The sequence below is a fragment of the Balaenoptera musculus genome, chromosome 5 (assembly GCF_009873245.2).
Source record: "Balaenoptera musculus isolate JJ_BM4_2016_0621 chromosome 5, mBalMus1.pri.v3, whole genome shotgun sequence".
Taxonomy (NCBI): Eukaryota; Metazoa; Chordata; class Mammalia; order Artiodactyla; family Balaenopteridae; genus Balaenoptera; species Balaenoptera musculus.
In genome coordinates, this window is record NC_045789.1 from 42,287,809 (window position 1) to 42,314,190 (window position 26,382).

The window sequence follows — 26,382 nt, forward strand, 5'->3', positions numbered from 1 at the left end:
TATATGCAGGGTAATGTTTAAAGCCACAGACTTTAATGTAACTCTGTAATTTAGTATATTAGTAAATGAAATCTGGCAATATGTAAAAAAAAAAAATACATCATGATTAGGTTGGGTTTATCCCAGAAATAAAAAGTTGACCCAACATTCAAAGAAATCCATGTAGTTCAGTGTGTCAGCATACAAAACAAAAACTACATGAGCATCTCAAAAATTGCAGAAAACCTTTTGAATATACCAACTACTACTAGATTATATGCTTTAAAAGGGTGAATACTGTGGTATGTAAATTATATCTCAAAAAGTTTTTTTTCCAAAAAGGTGCAGAAAATCATCTGACAAAATTCAACACCCATTTATGATTAAAAAAAAAAAAAAAACTCTTCAGCAAATTAGGAATAGAAGGGATCCTCAACCAAAAAAGCCTACAGCTAACATCATATGAATAGTGAAGACTGAATGCTTCCCCCTAAGATTGGGAACAAAACCCTCCTCTAAAACGTTGTGTCTGAGGTCACTGTACAATAAATTTTTTTTTTTTTAACAAAAACTATAGATTGGGAATGAATAAATATGACACTATTTGTGGATGGTGTGATGTGATTGCCTATATAGGAAAGTCAAAGGATCTTAATAAATAGGTACCAGAACTAATAAGTGAGTTTAGCAACATTAGTATGCAAAAGTGTATTTCTATGTAGTAGCAATGAACACTTAGAAACTGAAATTCTAAAATTAGCATTTATAGTAGCACCACAAAACATGAAATGTACAAAAATATGTATAAGATCTGTATGTGAAATGTAGAAAAACACTGATTTAAAAAAATCAAAGACGACCTTCAAAAATATACACATTATCATATTCATGGATTGGAACATTAAATGTTATTAAGATATCATTTCTCCCCAAATTAATCTATAAATTCAACATAACTCCAGTCAAAATCCCAGCAGGAATTTTTGTAAAAACAAGCTGATTATAAAATTTATATGGAAAGGTACTAGAATAGCCAGACATTTTTTTAAAAAGAACAAAGTTGGAGGATTCCTACCTGACTTCAAGCCTTATATAAGGCTAATCAAGATAATGTGGTATTGATGAAAGATCCATGGATCAAGGGAACAGAATAGCCCAGAAATAGATTCATATTTATGTGGTCAATTTTTGACAAGGGATCAAAGGTATTTCACTGGAAAAGAATAGCCCTTTAACAAATGGTGCTGGGATACCATCAATATGTGAAAATATGAACTTACACCACACACCAAAATCGACTGAAAATAGATCATAACCTAAATGCAAAACCTAAAACTGCAAAATATCTACAAGAAAACATACGAAGAAAAATCTGTGACCTTGGTTTAGACAAAGGTTTCTTAGATATGAAACTAAGAAGTATGATCCCTAAAAGAAAAAAGGTCAATAAATTAGACTTATCAAAACTAATGTCTGTTCTTCAAAACACTGAAAAAGTAAAAGCCACATTATAACCTTTAAAAATTGTGAACTATGTTGTACACCTGAAACTAATACTGTACATCAACTACACCTCAGTAAAAAAATTTAAAAAGCCACAGACTGGGAGAAGGTATTTGCAAGACTCATTTGATAATGCACTTGTATCCAGAATATATAACTAACATTCAATAAGAAAACAACCAACCTTCCCTAAAATATAGGGAAAAGACTTGAACAGACATTTCACCTAAGAAGACTGTGAATGGCACATAAGCCTATGAAAAGATGTTCAGCATCATTAGTCATTAGAAAAATGGAAATGAAAGCCACAATGACATATCACTGCACACCCATTAGAATGGCTAATTCAAAACAAAACCCTGACGATACCAAAAGCTAGGGAGGAAGTAGAAGAACTAGAACTTTTCATACATAACTGGTTGAAGTACTGCACGGTACATCACTTTGCAAAAAAACAGTTCAGGCAGTGTGTTATAAAGTAAAACATACACTTACCATGTGACCCACTGAATGGGTACAACACATTTTTTATTCACCCATTCATCAGTTGGACATTTTTTAGCTATTATAATGCTGCTATGAAATTTGTACATTTCTCTTGGGTATATGCCCATTGGTAGAACTGCTGGGTCACACGGCAATTCTACATTTAACCTTTTGAAGAACTGCCAGGCTGTCTTCCAAAGTGTGCATTCCCACCAACATTGTATGAGGATTCCAGTTTATCGACATTCTTGCCAACACTTGTTACCTGTCGTTTTTATTATAGCCATCCTAGTGGGTGTGATGTGACATCTCACTGTGGTGGTTTTGCATTTCCCAGATGGCTAATTTTGTTGAGCACATCTTCATGTATTACAGGCCATTTGTGTATCTCCTTTGAAGAATAACTATTCATATTTTTTACCCATTTAAAAAATAGGGTTATTTGTCTTTTATTATTGAGTTCTTTGTATACTCTAGATTCAAGTCCTTTATCAGATATATGATTTGCAAAAATTTTCTGTGTGTTGTCCTTCACTTTCTTGATGGTGTCCTTTGAAGCACAAGTTTTTAATTTTGCTGCAGTACAATTTATTTTGTTTTGCTTGTGCTTTTGGTGTCATATCTAAGAAACTATTGCCTAATCCAAGTCTCCAAGATATACTCTATTTTATTCTGAGAGTTTTACAGTTTTACCTCTTACATTTGGGTCTTCGTTCCGTTTAGAGTTAACATCTTTGCATGTGCATATCCAGCACTATTTGTTGAAAGTAAGAAGAATAAATTTCTGAAAGGAATGTTTGTTTTCTCCAAAGGGAAAAAAAAAAAAAAAGAACAAGGGTGCTGAGTAGAAATTGTAAACTAAATTACCCTAATCAAATATGAACAAATAATTTATTTTAAAAATTTCACTGTCAAGCATATCATATCAAGTAAATCTGACATCAGACCTGGACCACTTCACTAGGGCAAGAGCAATTAACTGTGCTACTGGCAGTGATGGAAAGATTCTTGTCTTCAAGGTTTGTCCAATTTATCCAGCACTTAAATAGCGTAAAACACTATTTTAAGAAATTACAGAATATATAGGACATGAGTGAAATGTAACAGCAAAGAACATAAGACACTACAGATATGAACCTAATTTTAAGTAAAGATCAAGTACAAAACTTGGATTTATATAAGCAATAAGATAAAGGTGGTGATCTATAAACAGGCTTCCTTTTAATAAGATTTATCCCGGTGCATCGAAACTCATTCTATTGCAAACGAAACAAAAACCACAATATTTAGACTTCTCAGCGATAGTCCCTTATAAAATGTAGTACAGTACAACTCTGGTTACATTTCAGAATTGAAGCCTTTGTTTGAGGTAGAACCAGCAGAAATTATATCAAAATACACTAAGGGGAATTTCAACTAATAAAACTCAACTTTCACCTACTCATTAATCTTTTACAACTTTAAGTTTTCATATTAACTGTACTTTGTGAACATTCACTCAATGACAATAAGAGTAGATATTTTACATACACAGGTGAATAATGTGCTTGTTTCTTCTTTTTCCATTAAAATACTCCCATTTGTGAAACAAATGTTTTTCTATTTATCGTTTCAGATCTGGGTATGAGAGAATGGAGAACATTGTTCTTAGTATGCTTCCATCTTCAGATTATTTAAGCTAAATTTCTGAAAAAAACTCATCATGTAATTAAGACAAATTTTTTCACTCTCATTGACTCAACGGACCATCTTTTTCCAATTTATTCATCACATGCTATGAAATGCCATTATTCAACGCTGAAAATATGTTTCATTATTTTCCTCTTCAGAAAGAGAAGTTGAAATAAGGGCTTCTTTTCATTCTCTGGTGAGCACTGGCCTCCTCCGACAGGAGTCAAGTTAAGTATCCACTCTATTTTATTACTCCAAAGTAGTATTTTGAAGTCCAGAGACAATGGACTGTGAAAATTACATCTCCTATGTATTCCCCAGAAAACATTTCCCAGCTTGGTTGCAGCACAAGGAATCATCTCATGGCTCGTGTTTACCTTCTGCCTGATAAAGCATAATTATTTCTATTTTAGGGTACCCCAGCAGAAGGATTTTTGTGGTGTTTGATGTTTAATTTAGCCTAATTTTCAAATCATATCTTAATTTTCATGTGTAAGTAACGATTATATTCAAGGTTTGATAGGCATTCTATTTTCTTTTTTTTTCATTTTTTTTTTTTAGTGTTAACATTCTTAAGAGCTGTAAACCAAATCTCTTTTAGGGAATGTAGTCTTTATAAAAAGGGTCAATGTTCTGGTGACTCCTCGTCATTATTCTCCCTTGTTTTCGAAGTATGTCCAGTCAAATTACTCAGTCGTATAACAGTAAATTCGAAGACAGCACCTGTTGGCTAGTCTGTTCCTACTGACTGACTTACTGCTTTCTACATTTTGGGTAACTCTGAAATGCTCGCAAGCCCCACCAAAGTCCGAGCAGATGTGATAATATGCATGATAGAAATTCCTAAGTCAGAACCACAAACCTGTCCACTCTGCAGAATGGTCAATTTGTAAAATATAGTAAGTTGAATTTTAAAGTAAATGTTGCCCAATTATTTTTAATAAAAATTTTAATGTATTTTAGGTCCTTCATTTGAACAGATAGCCATCATTCCTTAGCAAATGCCTGTATTTATTGGTATTAGCAAAACTTGAACATTTGTAATTCTGTAGAGATGACCAGTGTTTCCCTGACAAAGTTTTCGTTTCAGATCTTTCTGAATGGTGTTTTAGAGGGTACTGAGTTACACCTTTAGCTCTGATCTTTACGAAACAGATTATTATGTCCTTTAGTAACTTTACAAAGTGATTGATGGCACACGCTTCTCCATCAAAGAGATGCTTATCTAAATCTACAAAAAGATAAACATGCCCGGAAAGCTCATGTAATATTTTTTGCTGAAGATAAAATTCCCTCTGTTTAGGAAGTAGTAGTTCATAAACTGCCATTCTTGAATGGGTTCTTACAACTCGCTCACAAATATCTGTGACTCGGCACAAACCTTCTGAAGGGAAATGCAAGCCATTTTCCTTTTTAACACATAACAGGGATCCAATTTTAGAGGATTTGAGATCTGATGCATATAGTGCACTGATGCAGTCCTCACATGTTAAAAGAGCTGATAACTTATTTGCAATATAACCAGCACAACAGGTAAGATTTTGCCTATGATCTGACAGGTCTAGTAATGCCTCACTTAGCGAACAGTCAGACCAGTCTTGGCAAATATCCTCTTTGCGAAAAAGAGTCTTTATAACGCTGATACCGTACTGACGCTGAACTGCCCAAAGGGCCAAGTCCGTCCTTCGAGCAACTGAAATGTCAAGGATGCTTACTTCACTTAGAAAAACCTCATCTTGTAATCTGTATCTGGTCTCCAAATTATGGTAAGCTTTCTGGAATGCCATGCAGGTAGGGTTAGAACTGGTTACCAATACCTTTCTAAGCATCTTTAGAAATAATTCCAGATGATCTTGACTGAATTTGTAAGTCAGAAGATATGGAAAAGGCATGACTTTGGGGGAAACATAATTTTGGTAGAGCCATTTTAAGCTCTCAGCATTAAGCAAAAATCCCAGGAATCCCAGTTTTCGCTTACCTTTAATTATTTGATTATTGCTAGTGTCAGATAACGTAACAAAAATAGTCTTGGCTTCAATTAACACATGGTTGATTTTATTAAAAGTTTCGGGTAAGAGAGGTCCTTTCAGTCCCTTTCCATAATAGTTCCTACTATTAAAAATGTCAAACAGATTGTTAATTAAGCGTAAGAACTGGACGGTACCAATACAGTTTTGAAAAGGAGGCAGGCCTAGTGACAGCAAACATTCTAACGCGCTGGCCACGCTCTCACTGAAGAGTTGGGCGGCACAATTCATTTTCAGTATGTGGTTCTTCAAATTTGCAAGTTTTCTTGGGATTCTCTCCATATTTGACAATTCCTGTTCCTCTAGTGCTGCTAACTCCACAACGTGCTGCCAGTGTGCTGTGCCATTAATGAACCGAATGCTCTGAAAATTCTGAAATGCATTTCTGATTAATCTAAGCAAGTGGCAAGAATCAAAGAAGTACGCAATCTGTTGACTAGAAGATGAAGGATGCTGAAATGTACACTTCATGTTGTCTCCGTCAAGATGTATCCCCAGTGCTTTTGCCATCTGAACACTGTGAGCTGTAGCATCAGACGTGACAGCTAGAACTGTGATCCCTATGTCACTCAGTTTGCCAATCGTCAGACGAAGCAGCTGGGCTTGCAAATACCCAGACGCCCTGTTTACAAAAAAATAACCAAGAGGTGTCCTCCAGTGACCAGAAATACCCACTGCCATGAGCAAAACGGTTTCTGAGGCAAGTGGCGTTTCATCAGCATCAAGTTTGCCAAGACCAAAGTCCATAAACCCTAGCAAATGGTGACTGCTGGGGTCCCACTGAAGTTGCTGCTTGAGAGATACACCTGTTATTATCAGTGAACAATATTGATATAGCTGGTCTCCATTCTCTACTTTTCGTTGAAGGAAAGAAAAAACGTTGCTGCTGAAACCTGGACCGGGTTTGCATTTGGACAGCCATCTAGAAAATGTAAAAAATGAAAAACATAAAACACAAACGAAGAAATTAAAAAAGGGAAAATGCCTTAAATGGCCTTTTCTACTAAAGTAGCCTCAAATCCCTGCTGAAATAAAGCCAAGTATAGTAGCCAAATTCTACCAACGTTTCAAGCATATATTCACAGTTATGATAAAATAGTAAGATAACAGAGAAACTTAGAAACACAGAATAGCAATTGAAGATGCAAATGTACCACAAAATTTTTAACTTCTTACTCACTTCTTAATAAAAATCAATGACCCAGTTTGTTCTCACTGATGTGTTTGTAATTTAGATCATAAACCAGTCTTACCTGTACATTCACTGAGATGAGAAAACTGTTGAGGGGGAAGGAAAGTGAGAATAGCTAGTACATGTACCCCATTTTATAGATTAGGAAACTGGGAGGAAGAGGGAGAGGTTAAGTTGCCTGGCCCACATTGTGCTGCTAGTCACGCACAAATGTGAAAACCAGCTCTCCTGAGGCCCTTGTTCGGGGCTTTTTCTCACTGCTCTTCGAATTATGCCCTTTGGGGCAATAGAGTGTCTGCATCTGTTTGCTCCTATCCAAAGTACCTACACTATTATCTTTATCTTAGGAGTTCTTTCATAGTATTTCTTTGACCTTCCCAAACTGCTGATTATTCTTTCCTATTTCTGTTAGTGTCTGTCACTAACAGAATTCTTTTCACTCAGTTCTAATTTACACTTTCTCATTTGTCATAGATCAGGAAAGGAAGTAGCCAAGTTTAATAATTGTCTAAAATAAGACTAAATGGATTCTGAGGTAGACTGAAGTGTTCATCTTCACTGAAGTGTACTTTTATAACTCAAATGACTTTTTTTTTTTTTTTTTAGGTTGAATTTCTGATTTGGGGGCTATATTCCAGGCTGCCAAGGTTTCTTCCTGGACAGCCATCTCTATTTAATTGAAATTTTAATGTACTTCCAGACGTATTTCAGGACAGGGCTTTCCAAATATTTTGCTGCAACCAAGAAGTTTCATGAACAGAATTTACCCTTACTATATGCCAGGTACAAATATATGTGTGTATATAAATGTATATACAAAATTTAATGCCACTTACGACCCACTAAATTGATTTCAAGATGCACTAACAGATTTGAAAAACACAGTTACAGAATGCAAAAGACATACTCTGACTATTTAGGAGACAAAAGTATTAATCAGTTGTTTATATTTAAAAATAGGGCAAAATAATAAGACAATGAGAAAACAGAATAGTGGCTCTCCACCAGGGTGCTACAGCCCACTAGTATGTTGAAAAGCCTTTTCAAGTGTGTCACCAAATTTTAATCAGTTGTTTAAAATTTATTCTTTTGCAGTAGGATTCTCAAATGAACACTAAAGATGCTAAATGTGTTACATGTGCAGTAAGTATCTAATGAAACTACTTAATGCTTCTAGGTAAAAAAGTTCTAGTTTAAATAGGTTAAAAAAAGCTTATGTTCTGGTGAGCTTGCTTTTTAAATGAAATTTTAAATGGTATCTTAATGTCCACAACTACTAGAATGATGTTTCTCAGGCAGAAAAATATGTGGACTTGTTGATTTTTTTTTTAAGTTTTTAAAACTGAGAGTAGAAATACTCAAACCAAGTTTTTAGTGTTGTAGGGAAGTGACTGATTCCTCTCTCAAACCAACTTTTTTCCCCCACTCAAAATGAAACAAAACTTTTTCTGATTGTATAAAATGACACATCCAAGTGCAAAAAAGTAAAAATCACTGTTAATACATAACTTATTTACAAAACAAAAATAGACTCACAGACATAGAAAACAAACGCATTACCAAAGGGGGTGGCACGGGGTGGGGGGGGGGCCTAGAGGGATAAATTAGGAATTTGGGATTAGCAGATACACACCACCATATATAAAATAGAGAAACAACAAGGGCCTATTGTATAGCATAGGAACTATATTCAATATCTTGTAATAACCGATAATGGAAAAGAATCCCCAAAAGAAGACATATATGTATACATAAATCACCTTCCTGTACACCTGAAACAATATAGCATTGTAAATCAACTACACTCCAATAAAAATAAATAAATAAATAGATATTTTTTAAAAATCACTTAATATTTCAGGGACATTCTTCCAGATCTCTTTATGTATACATAACTAGATCTCTTTATGTATACATAACTAGATATAATTTTCAAAAATTATACTGAACCTATTTTTCTTTACTATAGTAATGTTATAGACATGCTTTTGCATGTTCTTAACTACTGACCTACAGCAATATTTTAAGTGTACACACAGTAAAACTAAAGCATAAATAATTGAACCAACCTGTATTGAAGGACACTTAGGTTGTTTCTATTTTTTAAACAATACAAAGAGCACCACGATGTGTGTTTGTGGGCACACATACACTTATACATATCTATGTCGTTTATGCAATTCCTAGGAGTAGGATGCAGAGGTAAATTTACTTATGCATGTACTAGAATAAATGAACTCAACTTTTAAAGAAGTTTTGGGCTGCAGGTGCACATAATTGAGTGAGTCAATTTAAATATAATCCACATTCCCAAACTGTCCTTCAGAAAGTTTATACCAATTATAATTGACATACTCATCAACATATTTTAAATTAAACATTAGCTTAGTTATGGAATAATTTTAGGGAGTCACTTGGGTAGCTTAAAGCTCTGCTTAGGAAAAATATTGTGCTAAAGAGCCATAATGCTGAGCTGGGCGTTCTTCTTTAAGACTATTAGCTCCTCCCACTGTCTTGGTTATTTCTGAAGCTCTCACATCAACTCACCTATACAGGGAGCTAATTTACTAAACTGCAATGAATACCAAGATAGAAAATTAAATTAGAAACAGAAAAGATCTACTAAGATCATACTAAATGTACCACTATTATAATTAGGAAAGCTGAGGGTGCTATGACATTATTTCAAAGGAGTTGTGAAAACAAACTACCTTAAAGACCCAAAGCTCTGGAATTATAAGAAGCACAGCTGTGGGAAGGTTCTGGACATAAAGAATTCAAGGGAGAATTGAAAAAGGATCCAACATCAGTACAGAGAAAATTAGAGAGGTGACTGATAGTTGCTAAGAACTGAAGAAATAGTGGTTAGAAATGAGTGAGTGAGGTACCTATCTAACTGAATCAAGGGTTTTTAAAAATGTAAGTCTGGCTTGGTCTGTCATCCGTACAACTGTTTCTCCATTATCATGGAGGGGAAAACAACTATTCGTATTTTCTCCTTTCTCCCTAACTTCTAATGCTTCCTTCCCCAACTCTTAGCTATTAACTTTATGTCACTGAGAAAATAGAAGCAATTTGATAAAAACTCATTTTCTTACCACCAAATCCGTTAACCTGCTGCATCTGTATCTCTTTTTCCTGTTTTGACGCATGATTTGTCCCTGCTCCTAATTAAGGCCAGACCTCCCTCCACAGCAGTGTTGGATGTTGCCCTCCTGCAGTTATCCTTTCTGTTGTGCATCACTGATTTTCTTATCTGCACTAGATCACTCCCATGAGCAGGCAAACAAGGTGCAGCATCTGCTATCTCATCAAATATCCTCCCCTCCGTTTATGTTCCTTCCACTTATGGACACAGTTCTCTTCTTCTTTCATAGCAAAACTCCCTGAGAGTCCATAATCACTGTCTCTGCTTCTTTGCCTTCCAGTATCTCTGGATTCCACTTCAGCCAGGCTTATCTCTCCATCACTGCACTGCAACTGCTTTTATCAAGGTCATCACTGACGTCTCCATCTTGCAAAATCCAATGGTCAATTGACTGTTCTCATCTTACTTGATCTCCAGCAGCATTTGACACAGTGCAGTACTATCTCCTTGAAATACTTTCTACACTTGGCTTCTAGGCCATCACAATCTCCTGGTTTTCCTCCTGTCTCACTGGCTGCTTCTAATCAATAAATGTTTACTGAATAAATGAATATTCAATATGATTAAAGATCTAATACTTAAGCACAGATGTGTTGAAAATAGATATAAATGGGGGAAATGAAGGGAAACGTAATCAAATAAAAATTTTTGACCATTCAGATTTCTCAGTATAAAATCTAGGTATTTCTAATATATTGGAATAATAGATGGCCATTAAAACAAAATTTGGGTGATGGATAGTTTTTTTTTTAAAGTCTGGGAGAATACATACCGAACTGCTAACAGTGGTTATTTTGTGGGATTAGGGGAATGGAAGTATTATAAATATTTTTCACTTTCTGGTATTTATATACTTACATATTGTTTCAATGTTTTAAACTAAGCATGTATTACTATCACATTAAACAAGGTAACTTAGTTTCAGACGAAGCATCCAAAGAAATAAGCAACCCTTTGAGTACTAAAATTGTAAATCGAAATAATGACACGGCAAAGGTTACAAAATGAAAAATGACGTGAAGAGAAAAAAGATCAGTGTGGGAATTACCAGAGAAGACTTAATTCAGGAGTTGATGCAGAACTATAGAAATGAAGAAAACCATGGGGGGCGGGGGGAGATGAGAAGTCGTATGGAATGTCTCACATAAACCATAGCATAAAATCAGTAACTAATGCTTTAAAACCAGTGCAAAGGAGAGGACTTGACTAAAAAACGTGTGTAAGTGATAGCAACATAGTGTCTATAAAAATGTCTCCTGCTTACCAGAAAGTAGACATTTATAAATAAGTGTAATATCTGGCCTAAATGATAAAATCACATATGGAAGAGAGTGAATCAGCCTATACACAAATGTTCACCTCAATATACAAAATAGCAGTTACAACCAAAAAATAAAAACAATATAAATGTCCAATAGTTGGAGAATACCAAACTTAAGAAGGGTACGACTGCCTGATATTCTGCAGCTATTCAAGATCATAACTATACAAAAAACTAGTAAATCTAAGCACAGAAAAAAGACTGGAAGAAAATTCCCTATGTTAATAGTAATTGTTTAAATATAACCTAGAGGAACAATTAATGAATTTTCCTCCTTTTTCTCTCATTTCTAAATTTGTTAGTAGTAGTATTATGTTAATAGTATGTGTGGAGGAAAATTCTCACTCATTTTTTTTTAAAGGGCATGTGATGTACATCATGGTGACTATAGTTGATAATACTGTACCTATATCTGAACGTTGCTAGGAGAGTAGATCTTAAAAGTTCTCATCACAGACACAAAAAATTTGTAACTGTGTGTGATGGATATTAACTAGACTTATCTTGGTGGTCACTTTGCAATATATACAAATATCGAATGCAAATATCAAACACACAATTACATTGTATACCTGAAACTAACATAATGTTATGTGTCAATTACATCTCAATTTAAAAGAAGAGGGCTTCCCTGGTGGCGCAGTGGTTGAGAATCTGCCTGCCAATGCAGGGGACACGGGTTCGAGCCCTGGTCTGGGAAGATCCCACATGCCGCGGAGCAACTAGGCCCGTGAGCCACAACTACTGAGCCTGCGCGTCTGGAGCCTGTGCTCCACAACGAGAGGCCGCGACAGTGAGAGGCCCACGCACCGCGATGAAGAGTGGCCCCCGCTCACCGCAACTAGAGAAAGCCTTCGCACAGAAACGAAGACCCAACACAGCCAAAAATAAATAAATAAATAAATAAAAATCAAAAAAAAAAAAGAAGAGGTTTCCCCCCAAGTGGGAAAAAAAAACCCTCATAATAATCAAGGTCCTTCCTCCCACCTAACCTCAGTTTCCCCCTTCTTTAAGATGAGGGGGTTGGACTACATGATCTCTAAGAGTTCCTCCAGCTCAGAGCCCCTGTGAGTCTGTTTTAAAGTTGAAGCGATAAGAAACCAAGAAGCACCTTCCAGGAGAGAAGGCTCCTGCCGTTCCTGCGCGGCCTCTGCCCCGATAGCAGTGGATTAAATGAAGTGTTGCTCTTTAGACAGCGATTTGAGGTCCACTGCAATTCTTCCTTACATCTATTCAAAATCCTCAACAACCATCCAGGCATTCTTTCATTCCACAAATACTTATCAAGAGACCATTGTGTTCCAGGCACCCCTCCAGGGCAGGAGGTGTAACAAAGAACCAGACACAGACCTCATACTTGGGCAGCTCACAATCTAGTGGGGAAGACAGTGTTAAGTAAGTACTAAGATTCAGTTCCACATTGTGTGCACAAGAGGGTACCTAGTCCAGAATCAGAAGAATGGCAGGCCGGGCTTCGGAAAGGATGTGATATCTAATCTGAGCCTGAAGGGTGAGGACCCATCTCCTGGACTAACAGGGAGAATGGGCATTTCAGGCAGATGGACTTAGTAAGTCTCCAAGGTAAGGAAGCAGCAAGAAACACCTTACACTAGGAACATGGACTCTAAGAGGGCAGGGAGAGAGGCAGGACATGAGCTGCAGAGTTTAGCAGCAGCCACATCACGTCACAGAAGCTCAGTGAGCCACAGGAAGAAGTCTCCAGGTAACGGGAGGCTTGGGCAGCCGGAAAGTGACTGGTATGGGTTGACTTGTGTCCCTCAAAAAAGATATATCATAGTCCTAACCTCCAGTACCTCAGAGCGTGATCTCATTTGGAGATAGGGTCTTTACAGAGGTAATCGAGTTAAAATGAGGTCATTAGGGCACACCCTAATCCAACATGACTTGTGTCCTCATAAAAAGAGGAAATTTGGACACAGAAACATACATGGATAATGGAAGACTATGTGAAGAAACACAGGGAGAAGACTACCATCTACAAGCCAAGGAGAGAGGCATGGAACAGACCCTTACTTCACAGCCCTCAGAAGGAACTAACCCTGCCAGCACCTTGATTTTGGACTTCTAACTTCCAAAACTGTGAGGCAATACATTTCTGTCATTTAAGTCAAATAAGTAAATAAATAAAAATAAAAGAATCTGTAAAACCCGTGATGAAAAAAACAGTAAAAATTGAGTATTAAATTTATAAGGCATTACTATAAAGTCACTGTGTTATTTGCTTCCCACTAAGAGAATATAAACATGGCTATGTATTTTGACCACAAATTCTAAAAAATTATTTTTCATAATCTGGTTTCTGGACAGCCTGCATTGGCACACTGCTTACGAAAAATTCAGATTTTTGATCTTTGCCTCAAACCAATGGTATCAATCTGGATACCAATCAATTGTTCTCAATTTTCTAGATTAGACACATATTAAAACTACTGAAGTGTCTGAGAAATTCCAATATTTCAAGATTTAGATTTTACCACCCAGAGTGTCTCTACCATCTGAAAGATGCAAAAAAATTTGTCAGCCTATATGTCTTCATTCTGTGGGTGAAATATCGACTGTGATAATATGTAAATACCACCTAGAAGTTTTTAAAAAGAGAAAGTGGACAAAAGGAGAGTACGAATACTAACAGCATTAATGTATAAACTACAGTGAAAGAACAAAATGTTTATTTTATTTAATATCTAGAAAGTAATTCACTTACGTTCTGAGGATAGAAGAATGAGGCAGTTTAAGAATCTTTCTTACATAATCATAGACTTTGCTACTGCACAAGTAGAGTGTACACGCAAATTGCTTCATTTCTGTGGAGTACTCAGCTGTTTCTCTCCAGTTATACAACTCCCACTTAAAATCTGTTAAAATAAATTTATTCTTTGAGATGAAAAATGTGTACAGTAACATTTTCAGGCATAGATCATAGCATTTGGATATAAAATATGCTAAGCACCAAAATTCAAATACAGTTACATTTTTTTTTTTTAATAAATTTATTTATTTATTTTTGACTGTGTTGGGTCTTCGTTTCTATGCAAGGACTTTCTCTAGTTGTGGCAAGCGGGGCCACTCTTCATCGCGGTGCGCGGGCCTCTCACTGTCGCAGCCTCTCTTGTTGTGGAGCACAGGCTCCAGACGCGCAGGCTCAGTAGTTGTGGCTCACGGGCCTAGTTGCTCCACGGCATGTGGGATCTTCCCAGACCAGGGCTCGAACCCGTGTCCCCTGCATTGGCAGGCAGATTCTCAACCACTGCGCCACCAGGGAAGCCCCAGTTACATTTTAACTGAGTTTGTTCAGAGGTTACTATCCAATCTTAGAGACCGTTAACCAATTTATCCTGTTCATCTTGGATCATTTCACTAGAAAGAGGGACGAAAAATGTGTCAACTTGAGTCATTATGTTTTACTATTCACTGGCAGCCTGAGTGGAGATTTTTAGAGGAACAAGGAAGAAAATGAAATAAATGGATAAATTAAGTCTCTGGATTATGAAGACATTTATTAGTTTTAGTTTGTTCCCTGGTTATCATTTATCTGAGTGAAAATTAGACACAAGAAATATTTTGGGGGATAGGGAACTATTCAGAATGAACAATCTTCCCTACTATTGAGAGAAAAAAAAATCCTCTGTTCCTGGTGCAGACCCCTATTTATAAACTATATTCCCCTCTTGGAAAAACACAAAATACTCTCTTCCACTGGAGATAACTACTCTTTTCTAGAAAAGGACATGCTTCTTTTACCAGAATGCAAATCCCAAATCTCTGCTGCTTTCATCAAAGAGTAAGTTGGCAATTCTTATTTTGCCCCTCTTCAAATATCCTGGTTCACAAAGAAGACTAGGTAGTCTTTCAATGAACATATATATACTCTATAGAGTATTTTAGAAAAAAATTTGGAGACAACACAATTTTCAAACTCAAAGGGATTTTGCAAATTATCTAGTTCAACTCACTGCAAAAAAAAAAGACTTTAGTGATAAATTATCTAGCAGTTAAAATTGTTTATAAGGAATTTGCAGTGACAAGTGTGTGATTATAAAAAGTGAAAAGTAGGGACTTCCCTGGTGGTCCAGTGGTTAAGAATCCATCCTTCAATGCAGGGGATGCCGGTTTGATCCCTGGTTGGGGAACTAAGATCCCACATGCCACAGGGCAACTAAGCCCACGCACCACAATTAGAGAGCCCGCATGCCACAACTAGAGAAGCCTGGGTGCCGCAACAAAGAGCCCATGTGCCGCAACTAAGACCCGAGGCAGCCAAAAATAAATAAATAAATAAATAAATAAATTTTTAAAAAATTAAAAAAATTTTTTTAAAAAAGTGAAAAGTACAATATATGGTATAAACCATATGATCTCATTTCTGGGTAGTAGGATTATGTGTTATTTTTATTATTTATACATTTCTTTGCTTCTCCTGTAATAAACATATTACTTTTAAAATTATAAAATCATAAAAGGATTTTGGTGATTATTTTTCATTCTTCTTGCTTATGCTAGACTTTTCACTTCTCAGCTAAAAGCATATTTCCATTGGCAACACAAAATAAATATGTAATGATATTTCAGAAAAATTAAGAGCTACATTGTAAATATTACAGGTCATTAGGGAAGATACCGGAAAATTGTGCTCGTAGCAGACACTCTGTTTCCTCTGAAAGGAGCTTCTCTTCTACAAGTGCATCAATTAATCGTAAGCCCTTTCTCTTCTTGATCATCCTGTAGTTTTTTGCAGAAGCAAGTCTTTTTTTGGACACCTGTAGCATCTGTTGCACCTCAGCCAGCTTCTCCGCTCCTATTGGGAGAGGTCTCTTTAAACTGTAGTTATGGTCCTCAGTAGCAACCTCTTGAGAATTATCAGGAAGTGGCTGTTTTAGGATTTTCTGTCTTGCTTTACCTTTAAGGTGTACACCTTGGAGAACCTATGACACAAATAGAAAGTGAAGTTTATTTTAGAAATTATCACACAATGATTATCTATAAAAATACCACTGAATACAAAGCACTCACCTGGTTGCTGTGGAGTGTTAGTCATGAAAGAAAAGGTCATAATCTCTGACTTTTTAAAATATATGATCTCTGGGACAACGTATACAAGTTTTGCTTTTTTTTGTTTTTGTTTTTGTTTTGGCTTTTATACATAAGTAGTAACATGATGCTGAAAGTTTCTGAAATGATTAAAGTAACTAGAGAAAGGTGGTGGTAATTTGGGAAGGTTTCACAGGAGTTTTGGGTTGTTCTTTGAAGGAGTAATAACATGGTTTAATGGAGGGGACAGGGAAGTTATTTGCACAAACAGGAAGGCACAGGACAGAGCATGGGCTTTGGAATTAAGACTCCTGGCTCCCCTCACTTGTTAGCTGTGACTTAACGTCTATAATCCTTTATCTTCTCACTTATAAAATGTGGATAATAATACAGAGTTGTTTTGAGGATACAATAAGATAATTTATGTAAATCGCCTAGTGCAATGCCTGGACCATTGTAGGTCCCAATAAATTGTAACTATCATTGATTTTAAATGAAAGCATAAAAGCAAGTCAATTTATCATATATACAGTGGGTAAGTACATGTGGTTCAAAAAGAGAATTCAGGGCAGTTAGAGATGCACAAATCAATTAATAGAAAGCTCTTCGAACTTATGAGTTTGGATTTGACACCAACCATATTCCTCCGAAAGAGGGAATACGATAAAACAATACCAAAAGAAGGAGACTCCAATGAATAAGAGGAAGGTGAGGGTAGAGTAAGGATAGAACAGTTGGATGACTATTTGCAGACTGCGGACAGTGACTGAGTCACATATGAGCATGTGGCTAAGGAGTAAAAGGATAAAATAAAAATAATCAAAAGAAACATAGAATGTAACACCAATACTGGTGACTGGGATAAAATAAAAGCAATCAAAAGAAACATAAGACTGTAACACCAATACTGATGACTGACTTATAGAAAGTCTTGTATTTTCCGTATACCTCTTTCTACATCAATGTTAATAATTAGGTATGTTTTTGGTCAAGATCAATAACATTTTTGGGGAGAGCCAAAAAAAAGGAGGGGGTAGATAATTTCAAAGTATTGTGAAAACTGTCTCATACTTACACAAAAGCCTGCATTCTAAAGCTGTTTATATCTACTAGTTGACTTTTGTGATCAGTTTAGTAACCTTTATGTATATCTAGACATATGGTTTGCATTTATACATTTCATTTATTTATTTTTTTGGTTGCACCACATGGCATGCAGAATCTTAGTTACCCAACCAGGGATGGAACCGGTGCCCACTGCATTGGAAGCACAGAGTCTTAACAACTGGACCACCAGGGAAGTCCCATATACACTTTATTTTTTAAAAAGCTCCAAAGCACAATTACTAATATTACATATATATTTTAAAAAAAACCAAAAACTAATTTTCTAGGCGTTTAAAGTGTATTATAGGATTTATTTTAAGACCTAGGTTTTTGGTTTTGTGTTTATCTCTGTAAAATCTAGCTATAATGTGAGCTGTCTTGATTTTTAAAGGCTCTGTAAAATTTAATTTTGTTTACACCTAGATTTAAATACCTTGTATAGAGAAACAGAAGGCACAGCTCCTTTTTTCAGCTTTCTTCTTATGCCATATGACTCAAAGTCACTTTCTTGAAAGTGTTTGGAACATAGCATAGCACCTGGTCCTGGAATCCAAATCTTTTTGCTTCTGGGGTCCATACGATTAACAGCCCTGATCCATTTTGAGCGCTGAATGGTATCAGTTGGAAATCTACAGCAATCATATTAAAATTCCATTAACACGGAAATATAGTAACACTACAGTAGTATTTATTATATAAACCGATTTATTATTTAACTGCTTTACATAAACATGAAGTCCAGTTAATTAAAGTTTAATTCACTTGATCTAATTTCATTTTTCAAAGTTCTTTGACTTTTTAAATACAAAAGCACGGGCTTCCCTGGTGGCGCAGTGGTGAAGAATCTGCCTGCCAATGCAGGATACACAGTTTCAAGCCCTGGTCCGGGAAGATCCCACATGCTGTGGAGCAACTAAGCCCGCCAGCCACAACTACTGAGCCCGCGCACGCCTAGAGCCCGAGCTCCGCAACGAGAAGCCGCCGCAATGAGAAGCCTGCGCACCGACCGCAACGAAAAGTAGCCCCCACTCGCCGCAACTAGAGAAAGCCCGCGTGCTTTTTTAAATTTACTGAAATAAAATAAATTTAAATCCAAAAGCTCAATATCTAAGTGATCTCATCTGTTTCAATTTGTATGTGGACAATTCTATTAAACACCCTGCACATTCTATCTTCACAGCCTACACTTAACAGAATCTGCTCAAATTTAATGTGTCTTTCCTTTCCTGTGTCAATTTTTTTTAATTAATTTATTTTTGGCTGCACGGGGTCTTTGTTGCTGCGCGCAGTCTTTCTCTAGTTGCGGTGAGCGGGGGCGACTCTTCGTGGCAGTGTGTGGGCCTCTCATTGCGGCGGCTTCTCTTGTTGCGGAGCACGGGCTCTAGGCACTCAGGCTTCAGTAGTTGTGGCTCACGGGCTCTGGAGCGCAGGTTCAGAAGTTGTGGCGCACGGGCTTAGTTGTTCCGTGGCATGTGGTATCTTCCCGGCCCAGGGATGGAACCCGTGTCCCCTGCACTGGCAGGTGGATTCTTAACCACTGCACCACCAGGGAAGCCCTGTGTCAATTTTAAACTATGTCCACAAATTCTTCAGTACTCCTCCTTTCAAGGGGTGGAGCCTAATTCCCCTCCCCTTGAGTGTGGGCTGGGGTTAGTAATTTGCTTCTAAGGAATATAAAAAAGCAGACGTGATAGTGGGCGTTAAACAAGATCATAAAAAGCACTAAGGATCTGTCCTTGCTCTTTCTGTTGAATGGTTTTTCTCTGGGGGAAGTTACCTGCTATGTCATAAGGAGCCCTATGGAGAGTCCACCTGGCAAGAAATTTGAGTTCTCCAGCCAAAGGCCATGTGAGGGAGCCTTTTTGAAAGTAGATCCTTCAACCTTCGTCAAGGCTTCAAATGACTGCAGTCTTGGCTAACATGACTGCAATCTCATGAGCTACCCCGTAACACCCAGCTTATCCGCTCCTCAATTCCTGACCCTCAGAAATTATGTAAGAAAATAGATGCTTCCACTGAATTTTGAGGAAATTTGTTACTAAGCAGTAGGAAACATTTCCTATACTCAATTTTCCTATTTTGTTTCGAAAGGACCACTTTTCCTAGACTTGAACATGAAAATTATCTTGTATTTCTTTACTTGTCAATCCCAGCCAAATGATTATATTCAGCAATGGGTGAGGGAAAAGCTTGTGAAAGTAATATAATGAAAATCACAAAACTATTTTTTCTGTCCCCTCTTCTCCTTCCTTTTTTTTTTTTTTTTTTGGCCATGCTGCGCGGCTTGTGGGATGTTAGTTCCCCAACCGGTGACTGAACCCGGGCCCTCAGTAGTGAAAGCACAGACTCCTAACCACTGGACCACCAGGAATTCCCTGCACCCTCTTCTTTGATTTATTTTGGAGATAGATCTATAGGTAGCTCTATGACTTTTATATATTTTAACTCAGGCTTTAAAACACATAGTTGTTAGAACTGAAACTGGTGAAATTTTAAATTTCCTTAGCCACTTGTTAGGGAAATGATATGACAGTATGATAAAACTTAATTCTGAGATACTCTCTCAATCACCTTGAGAAAGAACACTGAATTGGAAAACCTCTAAGTCTCAATTCCCTTTTACCAGCCATGTGGTATTAGATACATCTCTCAATCTCTCAGCCTCCTCCAGGGCTATAGTAAGAGTACCTGAGGATACAGATGCGTTCAAAAGCACTTTGTAAATGGTAAAGTACTATCCAAGGTTTGTTCTTTCTTAGGAACAACTAATTCCACTTTCGGAACTTTTTATTTTATTGTTCCAGGAAGATGATGCTACTTGATCAAGAGAGAATGTACAGGGAATTATTTTTCCAATAAAGATGAGGCACACCTTTCTCTTTTCACTGGGCTCTTTCCTTAACTGATGGCACGTGTTTGTGAGGCCACATTTCTAGATTGGGTGTAGTCTCTAACCATGCAAGGGACCATCAAAAGTTGGCTAGTCTACCAAGTTACATTACCAGCCTGATTCTCTGATCAAAGCTTCCCAACTGGCATGCCTGCTGAGTACAGTTATCAGTCCCCGTAGCCCATGGGGTGGGCCTGGGCCACCTGGAGCCCTTGAAGTAGTTACATCAAGCTAGTCCCAAACTGCTTTGTAGGTGTGCCCCAAAGTATTAAACAAATATTTCCAATCTGCAAAAAGACATGAAAAGGGTTGGTAAATACTGCAGTCTAACCAGCATGACGGACTAATTTGAGCTCTGGACAAAATTAAATTGGTATTAACAATTGATACCACTTTTAAAGCATTTACCTTGTGCTATATATATATTTTAAAGACTTAGTTTTGGTCTTAAAAAACTCTGCAAGACAGGTTTTTATCCTTTTACAGAAGATGAAACCAAGACTGGAGCAGCCAAGTTTAGCCACCAGTAAATAGTCAATTAAAATTGGAATTCATGTTTCCCTAGTCTAAAGCCACCTCTGGCAGAAGAAAAATCCCAAACCAATCACCATCTCATATACACAGTAAGGAAATGGCTTACACTGTAATACAGAATCCATTTTCTTCCTCCTGTCGACTATGTCTTTTTTATACTATTAGCAGAGATCTACTTCTTGTTTCCTGCACATCAAATATTTTCCAGAAAAGTGGCTAACAAAACCAATTCTACTGTGGTTACACTAGAGAGGGAGAGAAATGATTGAGGGGCAAGGCTTCAACTATACCTACAACTTAAGTCTCTTCTAAACAGAACAAAAGCAAACATGTTAACATCTGCTTATTCCTAGTGATGGGTAATAGGTGTTTGTTACATATAAATAAAAGTTTAAAAATAGAATTCATTACAACAATTAAGGCAAAAACTCTTCCAAATGATCATGCATATAATTCCTTGGTTATGAAATAAATAGAATTTCTTAATCTCTTTACACCTACAAAAAGGGAAGGGTCACTTTAAATTTTAACTTGCCAGTCCCACTTTGTATTTAGCCATTTATGTGTTTGACAGAGCACCAATATTCTCATAGTAACGGTTTCCACACCTGTGAGTCATTTTGATTCAGTATTTTCAACCACAGCGCCTTGCTTATGTCCTTACAACCTCTTTCACGACTCTGGTGATGGTGCTGGGGATGCTGGGAAAGGCTTCAGAGGACATAATATCTGAGCTAGAGCTGAAGTGTCAATAGGAGTTTGCCATGCACAGTGGCCACTCCAAGCAGATGCAAAAGACACAGAGATATAAAATGATTACTTGGAACTTTCTGGCTGATAAAGCTTGGAAAAGTAAGTTAATTTGGAGGCTTGAAAGGAGAGTACAGAGGTAGCTGGGAGTAGTTATAGATGGGAGGTAGCTAGAGGTCAGATCACAAAAGGTCTTGTATGCCTTATATAAGCTTTGGATCCATCCTTCAGGTCAATGGCCACCACCGAAGTCTACACTCATCTATTGAGAGTTGAAGAAATTATTAGAATTCATTTTTATAACTCTTTGCCCCATCTTCTAATTTTTGTGTTTCATAATATATATTAGTATATCATTTCATATATAAATTTATAAATTATTATAAATCACTATCCATATATCAGAGGCATGTATTCAGGTTTTTCGTTTTTGTTTTATTTTGTTTTTTATGGAAAGAGCTCCAGGATCACATAGCTTGAAGATGGAGGCTTCAGGCAACAGCAAGTTGACTAATCCTCTCCTTTCCAGATTACCTTTTTGCTGAGCCCTTACTTCAGATCAGTATTACCTTGTCACCAGGACTAACACCATAGTATTCTAACTCCTTTTCCTGTCTCTATTCTTTCCGGCCTTCCTTACAACTTCCTAGGTGTCAGGAAGACAGACGATTCCGTGTGTTTAATTCCGCACATATGTGTTATAAAATAATAGAAATATATTTCAGATTGGAAGAGAGGTGTATGAGGAAAGGATTCACAGAGGAGCCTGGACTCTACCTTGTAGGCACTGAAGAGCCCAAGGGATTAAAATCCTTCCTTCAGGGAACCAGCATGATAAAATTTGCATTTTTAGGAAAATCATTTCCAGAAATCTAGAAAGTGGAATGAATGGGGAAGAAATCAGGCTGGAAGAATCATAGCAGACTACTGTAATAAATGCATCATTTTTTTTTTTTAATTAAGCAGGTCTTACTGTGGTTCTCAACATATAAAGCAAATAAAAGCAATAAGCCAGTTCTTCCCTATTTAAAGAAACTAGGAAAAAGGCACAGGAAAAACAGGGCAGCAAAAAGTTGAGAAAGAAATTAAAGAAAAGGGAGAGAACGAGGGAGAGAGTGTCAGTACAGCTACGGGAGATGAGAGTTTCAAGGAGTGGTCGATGTGACTGAAAGTTAAAAGAGGTCAAGAGAAAGATTTACAAGCGCTTATTTAGATTTGGCAAGATTACCAATGACCCTCAGTTACTGCTGTTTCATTATAGTGGTGACAGACATCTGGCTACAGTAGGGTGAAAAGGCAACAGGACTTAGGGAAACAGGTGTATGCTTCTGTTTTGAGGAACTTGGTTATAAATGGAAGGGGAGGGTAGTGTAGAGGTGCACAAAGGTTCAAGAGTCTGTGTGTCTGTGTTTAAAAGTGGAAGTAATGCGAACATGTTCAGTGTTTTTAGGCAAGTAACCAGTAGAGCAATTTACAATAAAAAGAGGACAGGAACTAACTGATGGAAACAAATCCCAGAGCAGAAAGGATACAATTATAACAACTTAGGTGGAGGAAGCAGCCCTACTTGAACTAAGCAATACTACAAAACGCCTACGATGTATAGTTGAAACTCCCTAACTTGACATGTTAAATTTCTTTAGATAATTTGTCTCCAAGCTACTTTTCCCACTCTTCTACATTACATCTTCACTTTCCATCCCTTTATATTTTCCCATGTTGTTCCTATTTAAATGCTATCTTCCTTCCGCCCCACTCTCCAATCTAGGTAGGGTTCCAGGTCCAACTCAAATACCACTTGTCCCACACAGCTCTTTTTGATTTTTTCATAAAAGTCCTTTGTCAGGGGTTTAACTCTCTACCCCTCATATTGCCTTAATAGGCTACCACTTTAAAAAAACACTGTACATTTCTTTTTGTTTGTGAGTATCTATTCTATGCACTTTTCCACTTCTCATTGATCTCAATGACCTTTACTAGACTGGACCACAGATGTGGGTTCAAATTAGATCAGTCTGAAAATACGCCCCACTCTTGTGCCAAATATAATTTCCTTGCATAACCAGTTATAGCCAGAGTCGGACCAGGCTTGCAGAGCTGGGCTAATGATACTGAACAACTGGTAATGACAGTACTGGTGAAAATCTGAAACTGAGCAGGTCCCTTCAGGGCCCTCCTGGGTACAAAAGCCCTGTGTCTCCCAGTTCGTGTCAAAAAAACAAACAAACAAAAAACAAAAAACTTCACTCTCCTAGGCCTTCCCTGAGTTCCAAAGACCGGACCCAAGCAATGACTAATTAGGGAAGTTAGGGGAGTTAGGGAATGGGTGGGGGGTAGGGGGGAAGCAGTTAAGCCAGATAGCCTGAACAATAGTGAGTCCTAGTTCCTCCTCAAGGGATATACAAAACAATCTGATGGCATATCTTTGGGTAGTTCTGCAAAAACTAACCCCCCACCCTGGTGGAGGATGGTGACTACCTGCTGACCACACGTACTTAGACCTCAGACTGGCTGGAACCGTAAGGCCGATGATTCACATTCTCTAAACACCAGACTTACCTCACCCCCCATTTAATCAGAATAATGTCATGCACCCTGCAGCCCTCACCCCAAATCCCTGCAGCCCTCACCCCAAATGTTGCTTTTAAAAGTCCTAAAAGCCATCAGGGAGTTCAGGACTTTTCAGCACCGGCTGCCCATTCTCCTTGCTTGGCACCCTGCAATCACCACCGGACCTTCCTTCACTACAACCTGGAGTCAGTAAAGTGGCTTTCCTGCGCGGTGGGAAAGGGGACTCCAGTTCAGTTCCATAACAAACTGATCCGTACTCATGCTCCTGAGCAAGCCACACACTCTAATGAAAGCGCACGCCTTCAACAGTTCTTCTAAACTGCCTTCCCTTCCGGTCTCCCGAAAAGAAGCAAGACTCCTTTCGAGTAACCCCTGCTAAAAGCTAATGGAGAAAGCAAGCACTTCGGAAGCAAACACTGAGCAGGAAGACGAGGAAGAGCATTAGCTCTCAAGGTTGCACAATTCCCTCCCCCGCCCCCACGCTACGCACGTCACGCCACGCCACGCCACGCCACGCCGATGGCGTGGCGCCCCACCCGCCCCGGCCCACCCTGCCCTGCCTCCCGCCTGGCCATGCTGGGAATTAGCGCGGAGGCTGCTCTCACGCACTGGTGGAAGGAGAGGCCGCGCTCTCGGCTCAGCACGGTATCCCGCGTGCTGCAGCCCACTGCCGAGCAACTTCGGGTCATCTTCTTGCTACGTGGGGCTCCACCGTCGGTGTTCCCGCGACAGCATGAATCCCGATAAAGTTAGCTCCGCCCGCAGACACTGCGGTTATGACCTTTATTTGTCGAGAAAGGCGGGCTCTTAAGGCGCAGGGCTCCCACCCTTTCTCTCCGGGGGCCCTGCGGCAGTCGCCGTGGCCAATCACAGATCACGTCGTGTCGCAGCAGCCAATCGGAAAGGCCAGAGGTATTAAGACGCGCATTGGGCCGCCCCTCCCCGCTTATTGGAGGGTGGTTAGTGGGTTTAGCTGGTGTGGGCTTCTTTTCATCCGTGTGCTCTGGTTAAATCCAGTGCCATCGCGCTTCTTGTGAGTCCCACCGAGAGAATGCGAAGGGGAGAGGCAGGACCAAAGTTGAGGCGAGTCCTGTGGCATGCCGATGGGTCTCCAGGTGCGAGCTCTGAAAGTGACGGGAGGATGTGACGGGAGGGATAGGAGGGTGAGGGGTAAACGCAGCGCCCTATAAATATTGAAGACAAAATTGGACTCCAAATAAATGATTTACTGAGAGGCATGTCATTTCCTTGCATTTTATTTTTTATAAATTTATTTATTTAATTTTGGCTGCATTGGGTCTTCGTTGCTGCGCGCAGGCTTTTTCTAGTTGCAGAGGGTGGGGGGCTACTCTTCCTTGCAGAGCGCGGGCTCTAGGTGCGTGGGCTTCAGTAGCTGTGGCGCACGGGCTTAGCTGCTCCAGGGCATGGGGGATCTTCCCGGACCAGGGCTCAAACCCGTGTCTGCTGTATTGGCAGGTGGATCCTTAACCACTGTGCCACCAGGGAAGCCCCTTGCATTTTATTTTGTAGTTCTCTGATGCGGAGATAATGTAGGAGCTGTTGGTATGGTTGACTGTAGGTATGTGACCTCAGAGGAGCTTGAATGAGAATATAATACCAAGATAAGTCGACTTTCAGTTCAACTGATTCTTTCCTGCAAGATCCTTTGCCGCAATGGGGGAATTAAGAAGGGAATAAGGTAAGAAGGTCCTCGGGGTTTGGGGGTAAGCGCACTCATCAATAGCAGTACTAGGAGGGGCAGGAGAGAGGGCCAATGAAATGGTTTTGGTTGGGGTGTGGGGCATCCTGGATAGCTTTCAGGGTGAGAAGATCTTAGAACGATGTCTTCGTTAAGCTCTTTATGTTTACAGTATGAGATTTAAGTTTTCATAGAGGAAACAAAATGGGGCCAAGGTAGGACATAGTTTTTATTTTGTATCTTTGAAGAGATCCTTAGTATATTATGTGGCATCTTTCCTGCTTAACTGTGGAGGCCTATTTTAGAAAACAGAAATGTTCCTAACCTTTTTATTTCTATCTCCAGCTGGCAAGAATGTGTCCAACATTTCCAAGCAAGATTGTTCTTTTTCCCTTTTTGTTTATTTTATCCAGACTCTAGCCAAAAAGATTCATCTCAAGGTATTACTTATTCAC

At 38.3% G+C, this 26,382-nt stretch overlaps 1 protein-coding gene and 1 long non-coding RNA gene across 7 annotated transcripts in view; one reads left to right on the top strand and one right to left on the bottom strand.

The window, feature by feature from the left end:
• Nucleotides 1-2,840: 2,840 nt before the first annotated feature.
• THAP9 (THAP domain containing 9) lies at nucleotides 2,841-25,072 on the bottom strand. Of its 2 annotated transcripts, XM_036853349.1 has the most exons (6): nucleotides 24,838-24,924; nucleotides 22,435-22,529; nucleotides 17,917-18,112; nucleotides 15,967-16,270; nucleotides 14,053-14,203; nucleotides 2,841-6,588 (listed from the first exon to the last, which is right to left on the bottom strand). In XM_036853349.1, exons 3-6 carry the CDS (start codon nucleotides 18,058-18,060, stop codon nucleotides 4,608-4,610), a joined length of 2,580 nt encoding a protein of 859 aa, XP_036709244.1. In that variant the 5' UTR covers nucleotides 18,061-18,112; nucleotides 22,435-22,529; nucleotides 24,838-24,924; the 3' UTR covers nucleotides 2,841-4,607. The 2 variants fall into 2 exon arrangements, with proteins under 2 accessions (XP_036709244.1, XP_036709243.1); XM_036853348.1 differs by lacking the exon at nucleotides 22,435-22,529 and having other exon boundaries at nucleotides 24,838-25,072.
• Nucleotides 25,073-25,177: 105 nt separating this feature from the next.
• LOC118895802 overlaps nucleotides 25,178-26,382 on the top strand; it is a 30,348-nt gene continuing 29,143 nt past the window's right edge. For 2 of the 5 annotated variants that reach the window (XR_005020038.1, XR_005020039.1), the window contains exons 1-3: nucleotides 25,178-25,343; nucleotides 25,808-25,927; nucleotides 26,273-26,367. This is a non-coding gene — a long non-coding RNA (uncharacterized LOC118895802). The remainder of the gene's footprint in view (nucleotides 25,344-25,807; nucleotides 25,928-26,272; nucleotides 26,368-26,382) is intronic. The other 3 variants (XR_005020037.1, XR_005020035.1, XR_005020036.1) reach the window with 2 other exon arrangements.